The sequence below is a fragment of the Convolutriloba macropyga genome, chromosome 5, assembly GCF_964194025.1.
Source record: "Convolutriloba macropyga chromosome 5, txConMacr16.3, whole genome shotgun sequence".
NCBI classification, from domain to species: domain Eukaryota; kingdom Metazoa; phylum Xenacoelomorpha; order Acoela; family Convolutidae; genus Convolutriloba; species Convolutriloba macropyga.
Window position 1 is genome coordinate 44,752,001 of NC_134472.1, and position 20,784 is coordinate 44,772,784.

Genomic DNA, 20,784 nt, shown 5'->3' on the forward strand with positions numbered 1-20,784 from the left:
TGCCTATTCTTTATATTTTTTCTTTAATCTTAGTTTTGCTTAAAAAATCTTGTTATGATCATGGTGATTCTTTCTTGATGATATTGATAAGATCTTTTTTCTTGAATTTCTTGCAAAGAACTTACAAGTTCGTACATATCTTGACGTTTTCTTGCCAAGAATCGTACCAAGATCTAACCAAGATTTTTTCAAGTTTCATAATGCTTCTTATCAAGACGTTTCAAGTTTCATTTCACTGGGAATGCATCTTTTTCCGTGGAATACCGTGGCAAATATTGGCTTGTTATTTAACCCTAAAATTCTATTTTGTAATTAATGAAAGCTAACAGGACAAAATCACCGTGGGTTTACGCATCGGACACGTGTTTACTCGAATCCTGACATGCATTGTTTCTTCGCATATAGAGTCTTATAGGGTTTTTCTATATACTTCTTTGACATCTAATCCACACTATGTTTGTACGGAAAGTTATATTTGAAAATTTGATACACTGTCAATTTTAGATGTGACGGCAAACAACTTCACTGGGACCGAAAAAGAGCGAAGCAAATCTTTGTTCAGCATCCCCCTCTTGGGACAACTTTCTGGTCTTGCTTACATAATCTAAGCATTTATCACTCCAGCTCAAAATGTTTTCAGTCCAACCTCCTAATTTCAAACTATTCAAAAATTGTGTTTTTCAGATGTCCAAAAATATAGCATCATGTTGGCCTCAAGATTTCAAACAAAACGCATAACAAAAATTGAAACATTAAAGATGGTGCACATATGACATTAAAAATGGGGAAAAATTTTCACATCTTATGTTTTCATTTACGGTGGTACGTTTGAAATAAAATGATGGCAATGATTAAGTCTGATTGGCTGAGAAAAATAATACGAAACAATTGCAGTTTTTCGATTTCGCGTGTTTTCTGTTTAATTGAGGTAAACTGCTTATCTTGAGACCTAGAAATTAAGCCCCAGATGGCAATGTACGCATACGAAAAAGGTTTCTTGACAAATTATTCCTCTTTTCAAAAAAGTTTTGGTGCTTTTTTAACTTTTTCAACGATAGGACCGTTTTTCTTACAAATCTTGCAAGATAGAAGACTGATCTCACCTTATTCAGCATTCAGATGATCAGAAACAACAATTTTATTTCCCTATTTCTGATTGGCTAATCTGAAACGTTTATACTTTGGCATGTCTGCCAATTTGACTGAAACCCAATTTGACTGAAACCCACTCACTACGTTATCTATTAAAAAAAGAGGTAAGTTTTCGTTTTTGAAAGATTTCAAACAATCTCAAGACACGTTAAACAGTTAATCAAATTCAATTTTTATGTAGACTGAAGGTAATTGAAACAACAACTTGCCCTTCTATCCACTCTGGGAATCCGTGTATGCTCAAAAAAACGATATTGCACTGTGTACGTACGCATGCGTGAGTTTACAGGATGCATTTGATTTTCAACTGGCAGTTTTTTTGAAGAGTTGTTATAATTTGATGATTATTAGCATAACATTTCTGAACAATTTTTGTGGCAACTAAAATTTAGCCATCTATAGATTTAAGTTTTTATTCATAACAAATTGGTGCTCTCTCTAAATTGCTTGAAAAATTAGTTTAGCGCGCTACAAAAGAAAACACAGAATCACATCAGGAACACAAAACAGTGCACCAAGAGTGCTCCAGGAAACCTCGATTGTGCAACGTGCAAAAGCTACACAAAGAATCTAGTTAACCTAGCGTAAGAAAACTTCAGATCCGATTGGCGAAAAACTACATCAAGCGCGCACAAAAAACAAATTTGAATCACTTTAACATCTATAGAAAAAAGGCCAATGTACGAAGAACAATTGAAAAGCCTCCTGGACCTTCTGATTGGGTAAGCTAGCTGGCAATCAAGTTTTCTCACTCTCTTCTTCTAGTTTTAGCTTAATTCACTTTTCCTTTTACCTATTTATTCTTTTTTTCCACTCCCGGACACAGAATAGTTCTTTTCTTACCCTCATGCCTAACAATGACCACTAACATCCGCAACCGCGGCTAGCCAGCGACACAGCGACAAGAGGTCACAATCATGAAAAGCCAGTAAAAAACCCTCCTCTGTGTTTAAATTGGCTCCGTACCCCAGTAACAGTGCACAGTTTAGAACCAATGGCCCAAATTCAAACATAACTCACAAACTCTTGAAACTGCTACTGTAATAAACTCAACTGTTTATGGTTGTACATGAATTTCTTTTGCTCTTTAGTCAAAACACAGAATCACTTTGACCCGGAATTTGATTACAAAATGATCGCAAGTTCGGTCGCAAATTAAGCTGATAAAAAATTGTAAATTCAATAAGTTCTAGCAATGAAACGAATATGCGCAGCTTAAAAATGAGGTAAATATTTTGCAATCTCTGTGACAATTATAATGCCCAAAAAATGCATACTGAAATGTTGTCAGACTTGATCCAGAGTCTGAAGGCGATTCACTGATTGAGCAGCTCAGTAGTAAAGATTTTTGAAGTTCAATATTTTGAGATCTTCACATCGTAACTTCTGTAACGTGGCCGATTTTTGCAACGAATGAGATAAGTCAACAATAGTACATCTTCAAATAGTTTCAAAATATCAATCTTAAGCAAAACCGGAGGTCAAGGCATAAACGAGCCCTCAGCAGCATCAATTGCAGAGGAACTCGAAACTGACCAGACAGTGTCATCTCCAATATTAAAAATGAGGAAACAGAGCGTGTTCCAAATGTTGGGAAAAATCATGGAGCCGACTGCTGAACAGGAAAACGAGGATTTGTTTGAAGAAGAGACAGCGGAGTCAGCGGTTGAATCCATTTATGATATTGGTGAAGGTGAAAAGAGGAGCATCTTTGCTGCGCCTAGATGGGATCCAAATGATCCAGGTTTGCATTTATTTTCATTTTAACAAAGGAACCCATAAATTGCAACACGGATGATTTGATAAAGACATCTTTTGTTTAATGTGTGTGTAACAGCCCAGCACTCTGTTGCCAACAGAACCTAGCACAAGGATTGTAGGGTTATAAGAGGACTCGAGACAACAATCTCCCCATCCACGATCTAGCCTGTTAACCATCTAGCCCGGGAAGACCACCCAGAATTTTTCAGTACTGAACCTACCTATTTAAAAACTAACTTTTAAAACGAGTACTGCAACAGCATATTTCCATCAATAAAGTTGGTCATTATGACCAGCAAAAAACCAGAACTACTTTTCAGACTGTTTAGAATAATTCCATAGTAAAATCAGTACTGTGAAGAATTCGAAATGCATGCATTTTGCAAGGACACGTTACAAGTTATATATTGTACACGGAGTGCATAGTGCTGCTGATACTGACACTGGATACTGATACGGGGCGAAACGAGTGCGTTCGGGGTGCGTGCAGGTTGCGTCCGGCGTGCATTTGGGGTGCGTTCGGATTCCGTTTCGGGTGCTGTAGTATGATGTGAATATACCTGTGGTGCGATGTAGTATAATGTGAGTATAACTGCGGTCTGATGTAGTATGATTTGAAAATGCCTGCCGAGTGATAGAAAACCAAAACATGTTAACAACACTGTATTTTAGGCTGACAATCAGGGCTGAAACAGGTTTAAAATAGAATGTTTTAAGGCTGACAAGAGTTGTAAAATGATGCCAGTTAGGTTGATAGTTGCTTGATAATAGTTATGGGAAGATCAAATTCATGATTAAATCAGCAGTACAATTTTCAAAAAAAGACTGACCAGTGTATATTTAGACATGAACAGAATACGTACAAGTGTAAGAATGTCTTTATACTGTTTCTGGATTTACAATGATTCAGTACTGAAATACTGTGGGTCTTCACTCCGGGTGTACACCACAGTCCTAGTAATGCTGAAATTATGTTGCATTTATATACCAACTGCTGTTTGTTTCAGATGTACGAGTGATTTTTTCATGATATAGCTTAATATTGCCAAAAACTATTCAACTATATTCTAACTTACTTACTATTTGCTAGATCATTTGCTCTTTTGGCTCGCTCACAGATATGCAATGTTTGGAGCTCGGAATCAGAGCCAAACAAGCAAAGAGCTGAATGAGAAAAAAAATAGAATGAAAGCCGAATGCTTAAATTTGATTGGTCAGAAAATCTGATTAGATTGAATTAAAGTACAGCAGATATAAGAAATTGCAAACTAATCATTTGTCATCACTTGATTTTTGTGTACAACCGGTTTGCGCTGCACTCGGTTCCTCCGTGGCTGCAACCCCTCACCCGCTTCATTTTCCTATTTTTAGTCGGTGTGACGAATTCATGCTACCACAGTCGACTTTTACCTTGAAAAATTCTGGCAACACGTTACATGCTCTTGCAACACTTGTTTTCCAAAATCTTAATTTTTTTTAATGTACAGTTAAAACCCACAGGATCAAATTTTCATGGCTTTTGCTTGTTCACTTTGATATGATAATTGAATGACGCAAAGATTTCTTAACCAGAGTCGAAGTGTTCAGCAATAAAAGTTGGCGAAGAGAGTAGAAAAGTGTGTGTGTGTGTGTATGTGTGTGTGTGTGTGTGTGTGTGTGCGTGTGTGTGTGTGTGTGTGTGTGGGTTTGTGTGTGTGTGTGTGTGTGTGGGTTTGTGTGTGTGTGTGTGTGTGTGTGTGTGTGTGTGTGGGTTTGTGCGGGTGTGGGGATTTTTGCACCATCAGTTCACCATTTTTGGGTTCGGAAACAGTTGCATAAAAGTGAAATATTTGAAAACTAGAGCTGGAGTTAAGAGTGAAAAATTAGCTAAAACGGTGGAAAAAAAATAGTTTATTCCGACGTTTTGCATAAACGATGGCATGTTGGTACTCGCAGTGCCTTAAACCGACTGTTTGCTCACGTCCTTTCTGATTTGCGCATACTTTGACTGATATTTGTTTAGGATCCCTGTTAAAAATCCACAGGCGACTCATGAAAGTACCACTTGTATACTCTGGAGTTGAAAAGCCAATTGACGTACCAGATGACTTCGACCCAAAAAGAGAGACCCTGGTGAATTTTAACCAAAAAGCTAATAACAATGGAAGTAATGAGAGAACTTCGAGTCGGAGGAAATTTGTGTTCCGAGCACCAGCAATTGTCAAAAAGAACCCCAATGTTAGTTGATTTATGTGGGCTAATTTCTTGTTGCTATCGAAACATTCATCAGAACAGTTTAAACTGCGGTACACTGGTTTTATTGGTCAGACAGTCAGACAAAAGTTAAAAACTCTCGACAATTATAAACTTTTGGGCTTGATTATCGCGATGTGAATTTGGTCTCGATCATATTCTCTTTGAAAATTGCAAACCTGTGACTCAGAATGAATAAAATGACCGTGGAAAAAAAGGCCACTGAACAAATAATTTTTTTAAAAACAGCAACATGATGAAAAGCGGAGCACCTGTTCAAAAGAACTCGACAATGTTTTGAAAAAAAAACTGGCTTTCATGTGGTATAGACTTTATCAGCAATTATTGGATAATCGGAATAAATCCATAAGAAAAAGCATCGCAAATTGCGTTGGTTTTGTTAGTTTCCAAGTTTTTTCTTATCACTACCTCTAGTAACACCAAGAAAGATTTTTTTTCATGAAGAGAGGCTCTACTCAACATGAAGATCACCAGGGACAGTTCTGTCTAAAAATTTTGGGAGTAAAATAACCCAATAAACCGCAAAAGCAGACCTGAAATGAATTGGGCTGATTTTGCCGTCGCAGAATTCCATTACTTTAAATTGCGGATTCCTGGTTCAATCTCTTGTCGCATGAGTTTCTCAAAAATGGGTTTTCTTAATATTACCGAAACGTGATACGTTCAAAATCGGAATCTGGATTTCAAATCCGGTACTTGCACTTCACAATTTTGTTAACCAAATTCCACAAAAAAAATCCATAATATGTGATACAGTTAGCTAAGTATTGCTGCCGCACACAATTGTAATCGGATCAAATCATCGTTAACTATTAATTTTGAAATGAATTTTTGAGAAGTGTCTTATTTATTTCAAATTTTAACTTCAGGGATTTCTTTCAAATTTTTAACTTCAGGGAAAAAAATCATTTTGAACATATAATATCCAAGAAAAAGGAAATGTGTTATGCTCAAAAACGGAATTAAGGCTATGAGCTTTGCAGCCTTCATTCCGCACTTTTTTACTTTTCCAATTTTTTGGAAATCGGTTACTAATTTCCCTTCAAAACAGCCTAGCTTTGAATTTAACCTAATTCCACAATCTTCTCTCAGTGAAATGGAACTTTGTGCACCTTGGTAAGACATGCATGATCTTGGCATCTCTTGAAAAACTTGAAAAATCTCGCCAAGAACTTGAATAACCAGCATTTAATGGTAAAACTTGATAAGATCTTGATAAGATCTTATCAAGGTAAACCAAGAAATTTTCTCGACAGCTCTTTACAAAATCTTGGCAAGTCATGATAACACTTTTTATCATTTCCAATTGATGTCCAATGTATCTCGTCCCGGTAAAAGAAATCAAAGTCCTGTAATTCATAGTAAAAATGAAGGTAAAGAAGATTATTGAAAGTTTTCAGCCTTAAAACCAGTAAGCCATAGATCTTGCGAAGAGTAACCGGGTTTTCGTATATTTTTTTACCAAGGCTATCAAGTTTCAATTCACTAGGCGTGTAAATCCTGGCAATAAAGGGTTAACTCAGTTAAGTGGTTCCTAGCAAGAACTTTTCTATAGGCAGTATACTTTACAAACAAACTGAATCTACCTAGAGGCTCATAAGGAGAAGTTGTTGCCATGAGACCCTAGGTTTTAGAAAGCTCAAATTCATCCGGTCGAGGCAATCAACTGTTTCAAAGGCGGGCCGCGGTGGCCTCGTAGAGAAACAAATATCAATCTGTCCACTACATTTTTCTTTGGTCACTTTTGACCAAAATTTACCTGATAATTGAACAAAGATGAAAGAACTGACCAATTGAAAACTATTTAGTGTAGCTTCGTTCCAAAAAAACCAACTAGGAACTGGAGGTGGCTCAAAATGTATAACAACAAATGGCAAAGACCTGTGATTTAGATGTTTTTTTTTGATATGCAACTACGTAAATAACATATCTCAGAAACTTCGCAAATAAGTCCACGTATATGAAATGAAAAGATCTAAAATATTGTCTACCAGTACCAAATTTTACTAATTGTCATTTCTGAGCTTCTAATGTAAACATCTTATTATTCAATTGTTTCCAATACAACTCTAATTGATTTTGGTATTCATTAACTGCAACATTATTTAAAGATTATCACTTGATCTGCTTGATGTTTGCAACTGACAGTTGCAGTATGCGGAAGTTTTCCACTAAGTTCAATAAAAATGAAGCTGATTGATTCATGGGAAATAAACATGGACTACAATTAAAACCCCTTGACAACGACGCACTGTACCGGTTTGTTCAAAAGTTTAATGCGGACTTCAGTCGACTGTAAAATAGGACTTTTGATAGTAATTCCTTTAGGTAAAATGACTCAAATGTCTTGCATTTCTTGGCAAAAAGGAAATTAGGAGTCATTTTACTACAAAATCAACGAGTGATTTGCCTCCCTTTGGAAATCCATCTCCGAAAAGTGGGACGGAATAAAATTAGTGCGAAATTGTTATCACCGAGTGTAGCCCATCAAAAGAGGTTCTCCTTTCCTTAAAAGTCTCGTCCTAAAAACTGCAAATGTTGCAAAAGTTTCAGATCAGACATTCTAAGTTAACCAAAAAATTCAATTAGCTCACAAGCAAGATCAACATTAAAAATGGGACAATTTTGGCAGTTCGAACCTAGAAACCAATTGTTCCTATAATAGCTTCTCAACCCGATCCAACTAGTGATTATTTGTCATGTATATATCAATATTAATTTTTATGAATTTAGATATTCAGCCCCCAAAAACTTTAAATTGAGACTTATCGCAAAAACAGGTCTTAGGTATGATCCATGCTTTTGATTGGTTATAATTTTCATCATGATAGACCGGGATCCGTAGTAGTAAGTAAATATTGTCTCAAGAGAGGGGGTTATCCTACAATACTTAAACATGGGAAAATAAGGGGTTACCCTAGACGGAAAGGGACTAACTTTCATTTTTTACCAGATGTGACTATTTCCAAAGCGGCAAAGTTGTTTTCGACCAAACAGCCAACTTTGCGCTAAGTTCAATTTCGTTCCGATAAGAGCTGCAAGTGAACAATTTAATGAAACGTATGTTAGCACTCATAAACAAAAGATTTACACGGTTAGGAATTCAAAAGGCGCAGTTTAAGTAGTTAGGTACAACGAGTTTATTGTCTGCGCGCAAATTTAAATGCTAGTTCTTCTTCATAATCGCTATTACTTCCACTGCACTCATTACCTTCATAATTAATGAATGGATTTGGGGAGGAAGGGTTGGAGCTAGTGGTAGCATAAAAATCTACAATATCATCGCTATCAATATCTTCCTCATTAATTATACTTGTCATTGCAAATCCCGGGTCAGGTTTCTCCCATTCTCCCAGGCTTTCACTTGTTGTTGTATCCGGCACAATAAAACTTTTATTATGGTGCCAGTTTGGACTCGAATCTAGGAGAAGGTGAGCATAATTTTCCACATTTTCCTAGTCCCACTCTACTTCATGGCTATCCCAAGAAAAATCTTCGACTCGGCAGTGATCAATTTTATATTGGCCGAATGGTAGTGTTTTAATTCCCTCATTCAAAATTTGACGTTTATTATCAAAAGCAGAGAGACATATTTTATTCGTTGAAACTGTTTGTAGAACATGCTTTTCCGAAATAATTCTTGTGTTTTCAGGGCGCAGTGTACTACCAGTCACAAGTGTATTTTTGTAGTCTGCATGTCAAAGCAAATTGTGGGCTGCTCTGGTTACTCCTTTGGTGGATATTTTTCGGTTACCTATGAAAAGAAAAAAGCAGTCAAATCATGACAATCATACAAGGTTAGTTGCTACTTTGTTTGTTTTTTTTTCTGAATCACTAAACGTAAAATACTCACTAGCGGAAGTAATGCTGTACAGCTTCGGCTTCAGGCATATAAACTCTTTTATATAATCCCCAGCAAATTCGTCTTCGATTTTTAAGATGACGCGTTTATTTTCTTTGCTGTACAATTTGTGATCTTCTGGGTAATTTGAGAGGTCAAATTGGTCAAGAACATTGCTTTCCTTTAGATCACGATAGAGATCTTTACAATTGATCCGGTATAGCAGCGCTATCAGTATCACTACAGATTAATCGACAGCAAAATGAAGATCGCATTGTTCCATAGTGAAACTGATACAAGTAGTATTTCGCTAGATCAATTATTGTAGCACCTACTGTAGTCGATGTATCCTAATAAAGCTTTCTTGGGCGGAAGGAGGGAGCTGCCATGTTCTCGCCAAACACTTTGAATTTATCAAACTCAAAAGTGCTTACTATGGTTAGGGTTTGTCTTGCGTCTCTCGTAAGCTCGATTTTCATCCGTCGTCGTTTCGATTCGCAGTTTTTCCCATAAACTGCGTTGTTCAATAGTTTATTGAATCTCTTCTCAAACTTATTCGAAACCGCTTGTCTTTTCTCACTGTTTAGGGTTACATAAGGTGTTAACCATTTTTTTGTGTAAACCACTAGTCCCAAGTTAACCTACAGTTTTAACAGCTTGTAATGCAGCACATAGTGTTCTTTGTCGAAGAAAGTCTGCAAGAGTTTTGGTGCTTTTGAGGGGGGTATTTTAAGACTCTATCACAAATTTACTTGGTAGTCACTGAGCCAGTCATCCTCAACAGAACATTTTAATATTTTTTGATGGTGCGAGGGGGAATTCTTGATGGTAATCGTGTAGACTTGCTGGATAATGTAAGTCGACTTCCACAAAGTAACCGACAGGATTATCACCAGGACAGTTTAGTATCTCAGCCAGTGCAATATCAGAATTTAGCGTAAAGTATGACTGAGGGAGTTTTTCGTTTTGTATGACACCGCCGTATAGGTTATTGGCGTCCACGCAGAAGCCAATTGTTGAGGGTTGTGAGGAGTCATTATCTGGTAAATATTTATTATTTGCCGTAAACTTTCTCATCTCATAAACTGTACATACTCCCCTACGTACAGCTTCTTCTATCATATCGAGGTGCTCGCGCTCCGCCTTGCATTTTCTCAAGGATGCTTCCTTAGCCATATTTGGCAGTGTGTAAAAGTATATGCCTTCGAGTTTGTAGGCGGAGAAACTGAGCTCTCTGTGGAACTCACAAACGCATGCGAGAAGAGCGCAATCGGTTTTCAGGTATGCATCGTGGTAGTCTTGTAGAGTTTGACAACTCAGAGGGTTTTACATCATCTTGGCGTTATTGTTACCTTATTTTTTTCTTGAGTTATTGTTACCGCGTTACCTTCTAAGGTGTAACGCCATTCAGTAAGGGGCGGTAAGGATTTTTCGCTGAATTTTTCTCGAAATTTTTCCTAACATTTGAATAAGGAATTTATCCTTTTTGCTGGAGGACTTTCAATTCTGTTGAGGATAGGTTAGGAAAGACAGAAGCAAGTATTCCAAAACGATCTCTTGGCAAAATGTCAGCCAAGTTTTCGGGAGACGAAATCATCGTTTTGAATGAATCAATAAACCTTAGATTTTCATACTTTTTGATCACTTTTCCATCTTCTAGGGTTATGGCCTCCACGAGTACTCCAAAATTCATGGAAAAGTGTTTCTCATCAGTAGACCGAATTACACTTACAGTGGTCGTGGGCTCAAAAGATTTCAGGGCTAAACAATTGTGATGAAGATCATAATTTTGTATATTTTGACCCACCACTAGGGGTAAAAGTGACGTTCCTTTGTTCTCGGTTGCATTTTTCATGAGTCCAACCAAGAAATTGTCCACTGTAGTGTTAGTGATCCAGATCAATTGACGATTGTTCATCCTTGTCGTCAAAAGGATCGTTATATATCCAACATTCACTGGCTGCACTTTTCGGATACTGGCTACGGTCACCTCTGAAGAAAGGAAAAGCTCGTTTGCGCTTGTATATATCTTTGGCTAGTGTGTGTAACATGTGTACAAATTTGGTAATGCAAACTTCAGAGCTGTCCACATGAAAGAAGATGGGTTTTGTTCAGTTGTGATCAATTACCGCAAGTGAATACCCACAGGGCTCGTGTTTTTCAATAACTCTGGTGTATGAGTTGTTCCCGTGGGGCGTACATCCTGCTACTGGACACAAGAACGATTCGAAGTCAAAGTGAATGTCTAATGGAAAAACCGAAACCAGGTAGCGGCCAAGTTTTAGCAGAGATAATGACAACTTTCGTAAACATGTAACTCAACTTCAAATGGCGAATTTATTTCTATTCCACACGAGGTTCTTATAAGAAGCGCGGAATTCAAACTTTCAAAACTCTCGATTACGATTGGATAATAGGAGCGCGCGTTTTTTATTTTATCCCGCTTTAGTCAACTACTATAAATGTATCAATTTGAGTAAAATTAAAAGTAGCGCTTGATTTATGTTTACCGCTGTACAACACTGACATGATTAAACTTGTTTGATATTTTCGAATTAATAGTACAATATACAAAAAAACTTTTTTAAACCATGGGTAGTTCCTCTTAGTTATTAGGTATATGTGATGTGAAGTAAACTTTTATGATTTTTTAATGACCTTTCAATCAAATATGTAACACTTTTTCGTCATTTTGATAGTTTATATGCTCTAATGACTTAAAAGAAGAGAAAACCTTTGTATTTCAACTCTTTAGATGTAATATTACACTTCAGTAGCCTACCTAAATAGAAAATTTTGATTTGATTTTCATAGAATTTTTGATAATTATTCCAAAAATATTGCTTTTTGTCCACTTTGTTAAATTTAAAAGACAAGGGATGTTTGGGAGGGTTACGATGCACAGTTTCATTACTGCCACGGTGTTTGAACGGTTAATAGATTAACTAAAAGCAAATAAAGATTTCAATTTTTTCGCTAAATCTTGCTAAAAAAGCGATTTTTCGTATTTTTTTTTCTCTAAAAGACGATGGGTGCGTCTAACGATGTTGGGCCTCATAACAAAAAATGCTCCCCGACACACTAAAACTTAGGACCCGACTGGAAAAAATCCCTCATCTTTATCAGGAAAAAAATGATGGGTTTTCTGTCATTTATGATCAATCAATATCATCACATGACAGCTAATGACAAGCCCCCTGTTGCAAGCATTTTTTGATGACAGCTGTTATGAGATGATTTCGTCTCCCGCCCCCAAAAAATCGGTTTTTTAGAAAAAACCTGGTGTAGCATTTTTTTGGGTACGTCAATTGCTAATTAATGCCAGATTTCGATATGATTTCAATTCCGGCAAAATTGAAACCCAAAGCGGAATTTGGTATTTGGGAGTTGACAGACTACTTTAACCAAGTTGATAATCAGTGCATAATGGTAACAGTCAGCTTCGTATAAAAGCTATAGATCCATTGTGAAGTTTGAGACAAACGTTGAAACTCTGAGTGGAAATAAGTCTCTACCACCATAACCAAAAACGTTGATTCGAACTACATTGACTTTTTCGAATTGATTGATGTCTTCTAGCCCAATGGGCATATCGAAGTGTCCAGTTGGCGGATGAAGGTTGGCTTGCTTGTAAGTTTCGGATGAAAATTAGTCTGTGTTTTACTTTGTTCCAGGTTGGTCTCAGCTAATATTGTTGCGCATATGATATGCAGCAATATAGCAGTAAGGGAAGCAATTTGCGTCCGCATGGTTACGAATATTAGTTAAACCGGGGCAATTTTGTAATTTTGAATGTAATGCAATGTAAGACGAGCCATTTATAGGTCGGTAGCGGGCAAAATTAACAATTACTTTGATAAATTTCTCAAGCACTCAACCAATACCATTAGTGGCAAATGTCGTTAGCACTATCATCATTTTCTCGACCATAGTCGAGAAGGTCTCGCTGCTAAGTTCATGACTATTAATGGGTGTCATGAGCGAATTTGCATAAATTTCAATAAGCTCATTTTCCTTATCTTCGTTTGACTCGGTTTTCGGAGTTGAAGATGAGCACTAAATTGAACTTTTTGTAGTCCTTGTTAGAGTTTTGGTTTTATAAGCGAATCGATTTGTGGTTTATCTTGGAGCATGAACTCAGCAAGGTCTGTGTTGACTTGGGTTGTAGATTGCGGCAGATGGTAGCTTTTGGAGGGTACCATTAAAGGCAGTTTCAGCAGGCGCTTGAGTTGGTTGGAATTGATCGCCAAAGACAGGTAAGAACGCATACATCTCAAATGCTGAGCAAATAGTCTGGTGTCGTTAAAGCCAATATAGCAGGACCCACAACATTTTGTAATATTTTGATGACAAATCCTAATGTGTTTTTCCAGTTCAGAAATTTTTTTACAAGTGAATGTGCAAATACAATAGGTGAAGACTTCGTCGGGGTGGTAGATATGCTCATGGCGAGATTGATTTCCCGTGTTAGCAAATGTTGCTGAACAATATTTGCAATTGAAAACATTAGTTGAAAAACACAAGACTCAAAAGTTAGCAGAGATAATGAAAACTTTCGTAAACATGTAACTCAACTTCAAATGGCGAATTTATTTCTATTCCACACGAGGTTCTTATAAGAAGCGCGGAATACAAACTATCAAAACTTTCGAATTTTATTGTATAATAGGAGCGCGCCTTTTTTATTTTATCCCGATTTAGTCAACTACTATGAACATATCAATTTGAGTAAAATTAAAAGTAGCGCTTGATTTATGTTTACCGCTGTACAACACTGACATGATTAAACTTGTTTGATATTTTCGAATTAATAGTACAATATACAAAAAAATTTTAAACCAAAAGGTAGTTCCTCTTAGTTATTATGCATATGTGATGTGACAAAGCATATGAATTACAATTTTTTGGTTTGTTTAAAGAACTTTTAGCATAAGTCAAAGTAATCTTTTATGATTTTTTAATGACCTTTCAGTCAAATATGGAACATGTTTTCGTCATTTTGATAGTTTATATGCTCTAATGATTTAAAGGAAGAGAAAACATTCGTGTTTCAACTCTTTAGATGTAATATTACACTTCAGTAGCCTACCTAAAAAGAAAATTTTGATTTGATTTTCATAGAATTTTTGATAATTATTCCAAAAACATCGCTTTTTGTCCACTTTGTTAAATTTAAAAGACAAGGGATGCTTGGGAGGGTAACGATGCACAGTTTCATTACTGTCACCGTGTTTGAACGGTTAATAAATTAACTAAAAGCAAATAAAGATTTCAATTTTTTTCGCTAAATCTTGCTAAAAAAGCGATTTTTCGTAATTTTTTTTACTCTAAAAACGATGGGTGAATCTGACGATGTTAGGCCTCAAAACAAAAAATGCTAAAACGTAGGACCCGACTGGAAAAAATCCCTCATCTTTATCAGGAAATAAAGATGGGTTTTCTGTCAATTATGATCAATCAATATCATCACATGACAGCTAATGACAAGCCCCCTGTTGCAAGCATTTTTTGATGACAGCTGTTATGAGATGATTTCGTCTCCCGCCCCCAAAAAATCGGTTTTTTGAGAAAAAACCTGGTGTAGCATTTTTTTTGGGTACATCAATTGCTAATTAATGCCAGATTTCAACGAGACGTTAATGAGACGTCATGAAAATCGGTGAAGGAGCCGTTTTTCGGCCCTGACTCTTATGACCAAAAGTGACAAGCATGTATCACTGATTACAAATCTCCATAGGATTTTTCCTTTAATTACTAATTAGACTATATAGGTGCTAATTAGCTGTTAATTAAGGGTTAATTATCGCAAGTAGGATTGAGTTTAAATTGACGAGCGTTATGAGCTTTTTTGTAGTGCAGTGTCTGATAGTATCAACCCAATAGTCATGTTCATCCCAATTATCTGTTGGAGCCGACTTTTTTTGTGGCCAACGGTCACTATGAAAAAAATTTTTTTAGACAAAATGTGGTTAAATTTTTCGTCATATTGATAGCTCACGAAAATCACTTGGTGATGACGTTCAGGTTTTGAGTTTTCGTTCCGCCGAAAAAATTTGTTAGGCAAAAAAACGAAAAAATCTCATTTTTTAAAAATTTTCCATTCGTTTTTTCCTCATTTTTGCTGAAAAAATGATGTTATACTAATTTCACTAACACCTGAAGATATACCCAACAGGAACGCTGGTATTATAACAGCATACAAATTTGTTTAGTGAGGTTTTTGTTTGAGAAGGATTTTATGCATGAAGCTTTTTGTTTGAAGCGTTTGTTCAAACTTGGTTTTACATTTTAATAGCTTTCTCAACAAATTTTCTCTCAACCAATCAGAAGCTTGGTTGCTTTCGGTTATATATTACCTTCGGAACTTGTTTGATCATGTCCATTTTGCAATAGTTCTCAAGTTTTCTAACTAAAAATTATTGTTTACGTGACACCAGTGAACATGTCCATTTTTGTAAAATTCTGACTCTGAAGTCTGCTAGCTATGTAAAAAGATTAAAAGAAGAGTGTCAATTAGCGAGCTATTCACAAATGCTAAAAACCCAACGCACCAAAGTGCAAAGAAAACATAAATCAATATTAAATAAGTTGAATTGTTAGAGTTTGAAAAAGTCCATTAGCGAGTCTTGTTGTCTTCGTGTTTTTTGGTGCTGCGCCCACTACTGGAGTTTCCAAGAAATTGGGTGTCTTGAAATCGGCTGAATTTGTTTGCTGTTGTGGTGTCTGAAATTTTGAACAAGGTAAAATGTTGAAATCAAACTGACTTGTAGTTGCAAAAATGTCAGAGATCTTGTTCTTCTTCTGGGAATCTTCAAAGAGTAAGGGGATTGGGGTTGGGGTAACGGTTGGGCTTGGATCCAGAGCAGGAGTTGTTGGAACATTGACTGAAACACTCGTTGGCTGACCGTCCGGTGAGGATGCTGAGGACTTGACAACCCACATATCACGCAAAATTTCGTAGGCTTAATTTGTGCCGAGTTGATTCTCGAATAACGGCACACAAGCGCAGTCGTATTTGTACAAGATACGTCTCAATTCTTCCGGCAAAGTTTTTTCATTTGAAAGCATTTGTGGTATAGTTTTTGGTGTTAAGTTTCCTCCAAAAGAAATGATACTGCATAGAGCCAGCTCCGTTTTTTTCTGGTAGGGCAGCAATAGCGTTAATAAACAGCTTCGTATCAAACAATGCTGCTAGGTGTACCACAAATCGTTTTTTCTTCTCTGTTGGATCAGATCGACAACATTTTCAAACACTTTTGGGTAAACAAGAGTTCTCTCAAAAGAATTAGCAGACTCCGAAAGAGTTTTCACGGAAATTGTGTTGAAGTTTGTTTTCAAGTGCGTTCCAAAGGATAACTGTTAAGTAAGTGTGAAAGAAAGAAAAGAACACAAGTACAAAATTCTTTCGTAACATGTGTTTAATTAGAACAGGGTTCGCTTTATCTAAGACCAAACAAATGTTTGGAGCGTAGACTTTAGTCAAACCTAGTTGCATAATATATCTCTCTTTGTATATAGCATGTGGTTTTGTTAGGCGCACTGTGGTTCTTTTACAGAGGAATTTGTTGTCATATTTGTTTAGTATGGGTTTGTTTGTAAATTGTGTGTGGTCTCTACACTATACTATTTAGGGCCACATCTGGCCTAAATTGACTTTTATGTAATTTATATGGTTCCCTACACTATTAAAGTTTAATTCTCTCCCATACAGAAGTGTGGGGTTGTCTTGATAAATTTATTGATTATATACAAAACACATGTACTTGTTATCTTTGTTCCCAATATTTTCACGTAACTAATTGTTTATAGAGAGATAGTTTTCTTTACCTTTTATCTAAGCTCACATACGTATGAAATTCTAAAACGAACAGTCTCGAGTACGCGGTGGGGCGTACTTGACTGTTTTTACCAATCACTTGGATTTAATTAAAAATATGACGGATATTAAAAATCGATATTAAAAATTAATAATAACTTCTTAGTTATTTAAATTATGTTGACAGAAACTGATAAAACAATTTGCGTACAATGCTTTTTACTTCTTCAAAAGACACACAGTCTGGAGACTGCTTTTTCGACATTTCCCAAATTGAAAAGCGTTTGGTCAGGGCAACTTTAAATACGTACGAAAGAACCCGAAGATATGTGTTTCTATAGTTGATCAAGAAAGCGGCGGAGGATTACGAGTTTCAACTGAGAATTTCTCCGACTTTAGAAGTGTCTGCAAGTTTAGTCAAAAAGGAAGAAAAATACGTGAAGCTGAAAAGCAAGATTCCCCATCAAAACCACCCCCAGCAAAGAAGCAGAAACTTGATCAGTGTAGTAAAGATGATGGAAGCAATATTTGAGCGCTCTCCCAAATATTTCAAACAATTTCAAAAGCAGTTCAACTATTAATTGTTGACGAAAAGCCAAAGTTAACAGCTTTGTATAATTATGCTGCGTGCCCTCATTTTGAGTCTGAATTTTGTCAGTTACCAACCATCCATTTTGCACGTTCTGATTAAGAGTGCAATCGATGCTGAGACCATGAAGCCAATCAAATCTTGTGCAGTTCCCTGTTTCTTCACTACCTTCAGACGCTTATTTTCAATTTCAACGAGTGTGGAATTTAAAGAAGAAACATTTTCAAAATTACAGCTTGCCGTTGACTTTATCAACAATTCGTGAGACAAAATTGATACTACTGCAAATGTACGCAAGCGACTTCCACGCTTGGCAACAATGGCAACAAAACTACCAAAATTGACAGCGGTCACTGACGGAATCTCAAAAACATTGGCAAGATAAACATCAATTGTACCACAGAACACAATTCACATTTTGTGTGTTCTAAAATTTCCTCGAAAACTCAAACTGATCAGTTTAATGGTGAAACTTTGAAAAGAGTGGAATCAATTTTGAGTGGTCCTCAGTCCGGTGCTTTTTGTCAGATGATGATACATTTATGAGTGGTTTCGGAAAACTAAACATTGATTTTCTTTTACTATTTGCTCGTCTTGTATATGAAGAAAATTCAGTTTTAAAAAATTTTTTTTGCAATGTTAGTTTTGTTAGAGCATCATGTGAAGAGCAAAGCAAATTTACAATTTGTCTATTATCAAATATTAAACGAGTAACAGAAATGCAAAAGACTCCGCACAGTTCTGAGTTTTGACCTTGAATTGGTTAGTATTCAAGTAATTGGTGAAACTGTACATTTTTTTTGCAATCTGTTGATAAATGTTATTGTAAGAAGACAAGCATCGTCCAAGGATCAGAAAACACTAGATGGTTGTTTTTTTTTCAAATGAGGAGCCAGTGCATGCCAGGATTTTGAGATTTTGACGCGTTTACTATTAAAAAACTGTTTGATGTCAATTTTGAATAAATTTTCTGCTGCAAATAGTCCTCTAAATTTGAGCCTTAGTATTTAACAGCTCTGAGATAAAGCATTATTGTTGTCTTCGCCCATCAATTTGGTAGAATATGATTTATTGACACTTGTCGCCAGTATCAAACAAATTGCTAGCTTTTTCTCCAATAGTAAAAATTTCAATATTAGTCAGTAAGGCCGCTGAAAACTTCAACTCGATGGATAGGGAACCGTTTGTTAGCTTCAGATGTCTGAAATCATGAGAAAGTTGTTGGGTGCTAGTCAGATCAAATAGCATTATGAAATGGTCGGGGTAGTCTGACAGACTTATTCCATGCCAATTGTCAATATAGGCTAAACCTGATATTGTATTAAAATAAAGGCCTTCGTTGTCACTTGTAGATATTGGGCTATCAGCCACTGGTAACCGTTGCGATAAATATTTATCTGTTATAAGTCAAACTTTAGAAACTGAAATGGATTTTGCAGGTTGTTGCCCAAAAAAGCTTCGTTTGTATTGAGACAATTGCTAATCTTCGGAGTGGCTCTCGTGCCAAAATATCCTTTTTGTGGAGACCAGTTGAAGACAAAAACGTCTTTGTCAAAGTTCCAAATTAGGGATAGGCGGCAGGGGCTAGAAAACAATGTTTTTTCAATGGCAGATACGACCTCATCATTCAAAGTACAAGAACCTCATCATCATCTTGCGAACGTACAAGTTAGCTTCAACAGTTTTCACATTGTAATGTTTTGCAGCATCATCGGAAACGATAACAAAATCATCAATAGGTCTTCTGAATGCAATACAAAGTGTTACACCACTGAGCTGATGTTTATCAAATGTGAAAAAAACTCTACTGATACTTTTCCATAAAAAGTGCATTCTGCTGACTCTCTGACCGCGTTTTTTTTCGAGCAATTTCCGCTGCTTTTACTGCAGATGGATCTTCTTCGTAAGAATAGCCTTGACATGTAACTCAAGTGTTCTTGGCATCTTTGTTATGTGAGAACTCAGTTTCTATGAAACTCTTGTGTGCATCATTTCCATTTGCGTTAGAGATTTTCAATCCGTTGGCTGACACTGAGCAGTCAGAGAAAATTGAATGCAACACATTATTGCAAAATTGAGGAGCATCGGTTCTAGCAGTGTCAGCAGCAGCTGCCCCGTCATACTTGAGATCAGCTCACGAAGACTGAACAATTTTGCATTTGATTTCTAAAAAAAATGTTTTGTTAATCAATAAAGTTGTTACGGTCACCAGTTACATCGAACTCTAACATGGGTCCATCAGGACTATACACAGGTACCAATTTTTGACAGAAACTTCCATCGAAAGTCACCTAGAAGGCCGCTTTTTCAAACAGATCCAAAGAGCTATGAGTTGCTTCGTTTGGTAAGAGGTTAGCAAAAACGTTTAACTTGAGAGAAGAAATCAGACCGACTTCTATTTGGAAATTTTTGTTTTGAAATTACCAACTTTTGTTTAGTTAATGTTTTTCTTGTTGACTTTTTTGAGCAAATCCTATTCAATTTTTTGTTGTTGGCGAAGTCTTGACAACCCTGTTTGTTCCTTAACAGTGTAGTTTTTTGTATTTTTGAGTGCTTTCTTGGGTGATTTTTTACCGCTGACAACGTCTAACAACTCTAGAACACTTTATTTCCCTTATAAGTTTTTTCCTATACGTTTTGTGGTGAAAAAATAAAACGTCGAGCTAGGGGTAAAGCGACCGGCCCAATTCCCGTAGCTAAGGCTCCAAAACCGCTGCCTCTTTGCTTGTAGCGTCCAGAGAAATTTGGTAAGGATGTTGCTTGGTTAGCGTAATAAGAGTCCATGCTAAAGGCAAATGTTTTGAACTGAAGCGTTAAAATGACTTTACCGGTTCCCGAAAAGGGAACCAATTCTCCCGTTTCTGTGCGAAGCTCAATCGATATTGAAGGTATAGTGTTTGAGAGGAGTGTTTTGTAATCTAAACTGGAAAAAACAGTTCGATGAGTTGGTTCAAACTCGCAGACACCACCGCGTATCAGACGTTGTTTTGAATCAGTGACTCGAAACAAGAAAGCTTTTGTATCACCAACCTACTGGTAATCAATAAAATTTGTATACATGACAATTAAGTGCTTTCCTGAGCAAAGGTCAAGCGGAAAATCTCCATAGTGTGCTGCGGTTTCATCACTCTTCATTAGTCTGTTTGATGTAGCGCTTTTCATTTTGTACCCTATGTGTACTCCACTGCCATCTGTAATGCCCGAAAAACCAATAAGGCTCGGAATTTCTTTACTGGGAAAAGTAATTCCTTCATTTTTCCCATCAAAATTTCAAACTTTCCAGTTTTCTTGATGTCTCTGAGTAAAAATGTTGGTTTTCCAACAATTCGTTTGATGGTAGTTAGTATGTCAAACACTGAGTTATAAATTCCC

General features: G+C 36.5%; 1 protein-coding gene across 4 annotated transcripts in view; it reads left to right on the forward strand.

The window, feature by feature from the left end:
• LOC142339412 (uncharacterized) overlaps nucleotides 1-5,225 on the forward strand; it is a 44,788-nt gene extending 39,563 nt beyond the window's left edge. For 3 of the 4 annotated variants that reach the window (XM_075389433.1, XM_075389432.1, XM_075389431.1), the window contains exons 7-9: nucleotides 505-588; nucleotides 2,633-2,896; nucleotides 4,916-5,225. In XM_075389433.1, coding sequence (XP_075245548.1) covers nucleotides 505-588; nucleotides 2,633-2,896; nucleotides 4,916-5,139 — 572 coding nt within the window. In that variant the 3' untranslated portion in view covers nucleotides 5,140-5,225. The remainder of the gene's footprint in view (nucleotides 1-504; nucleotides 589-2,632; nucleotides 2,897-4,915) is intronic. The other variant, XM_075389434.1, reaches the window with a different exon arrangement.
• Nucleotides 5,226-20,784: the final 15,559 nt, after the last annotated feature.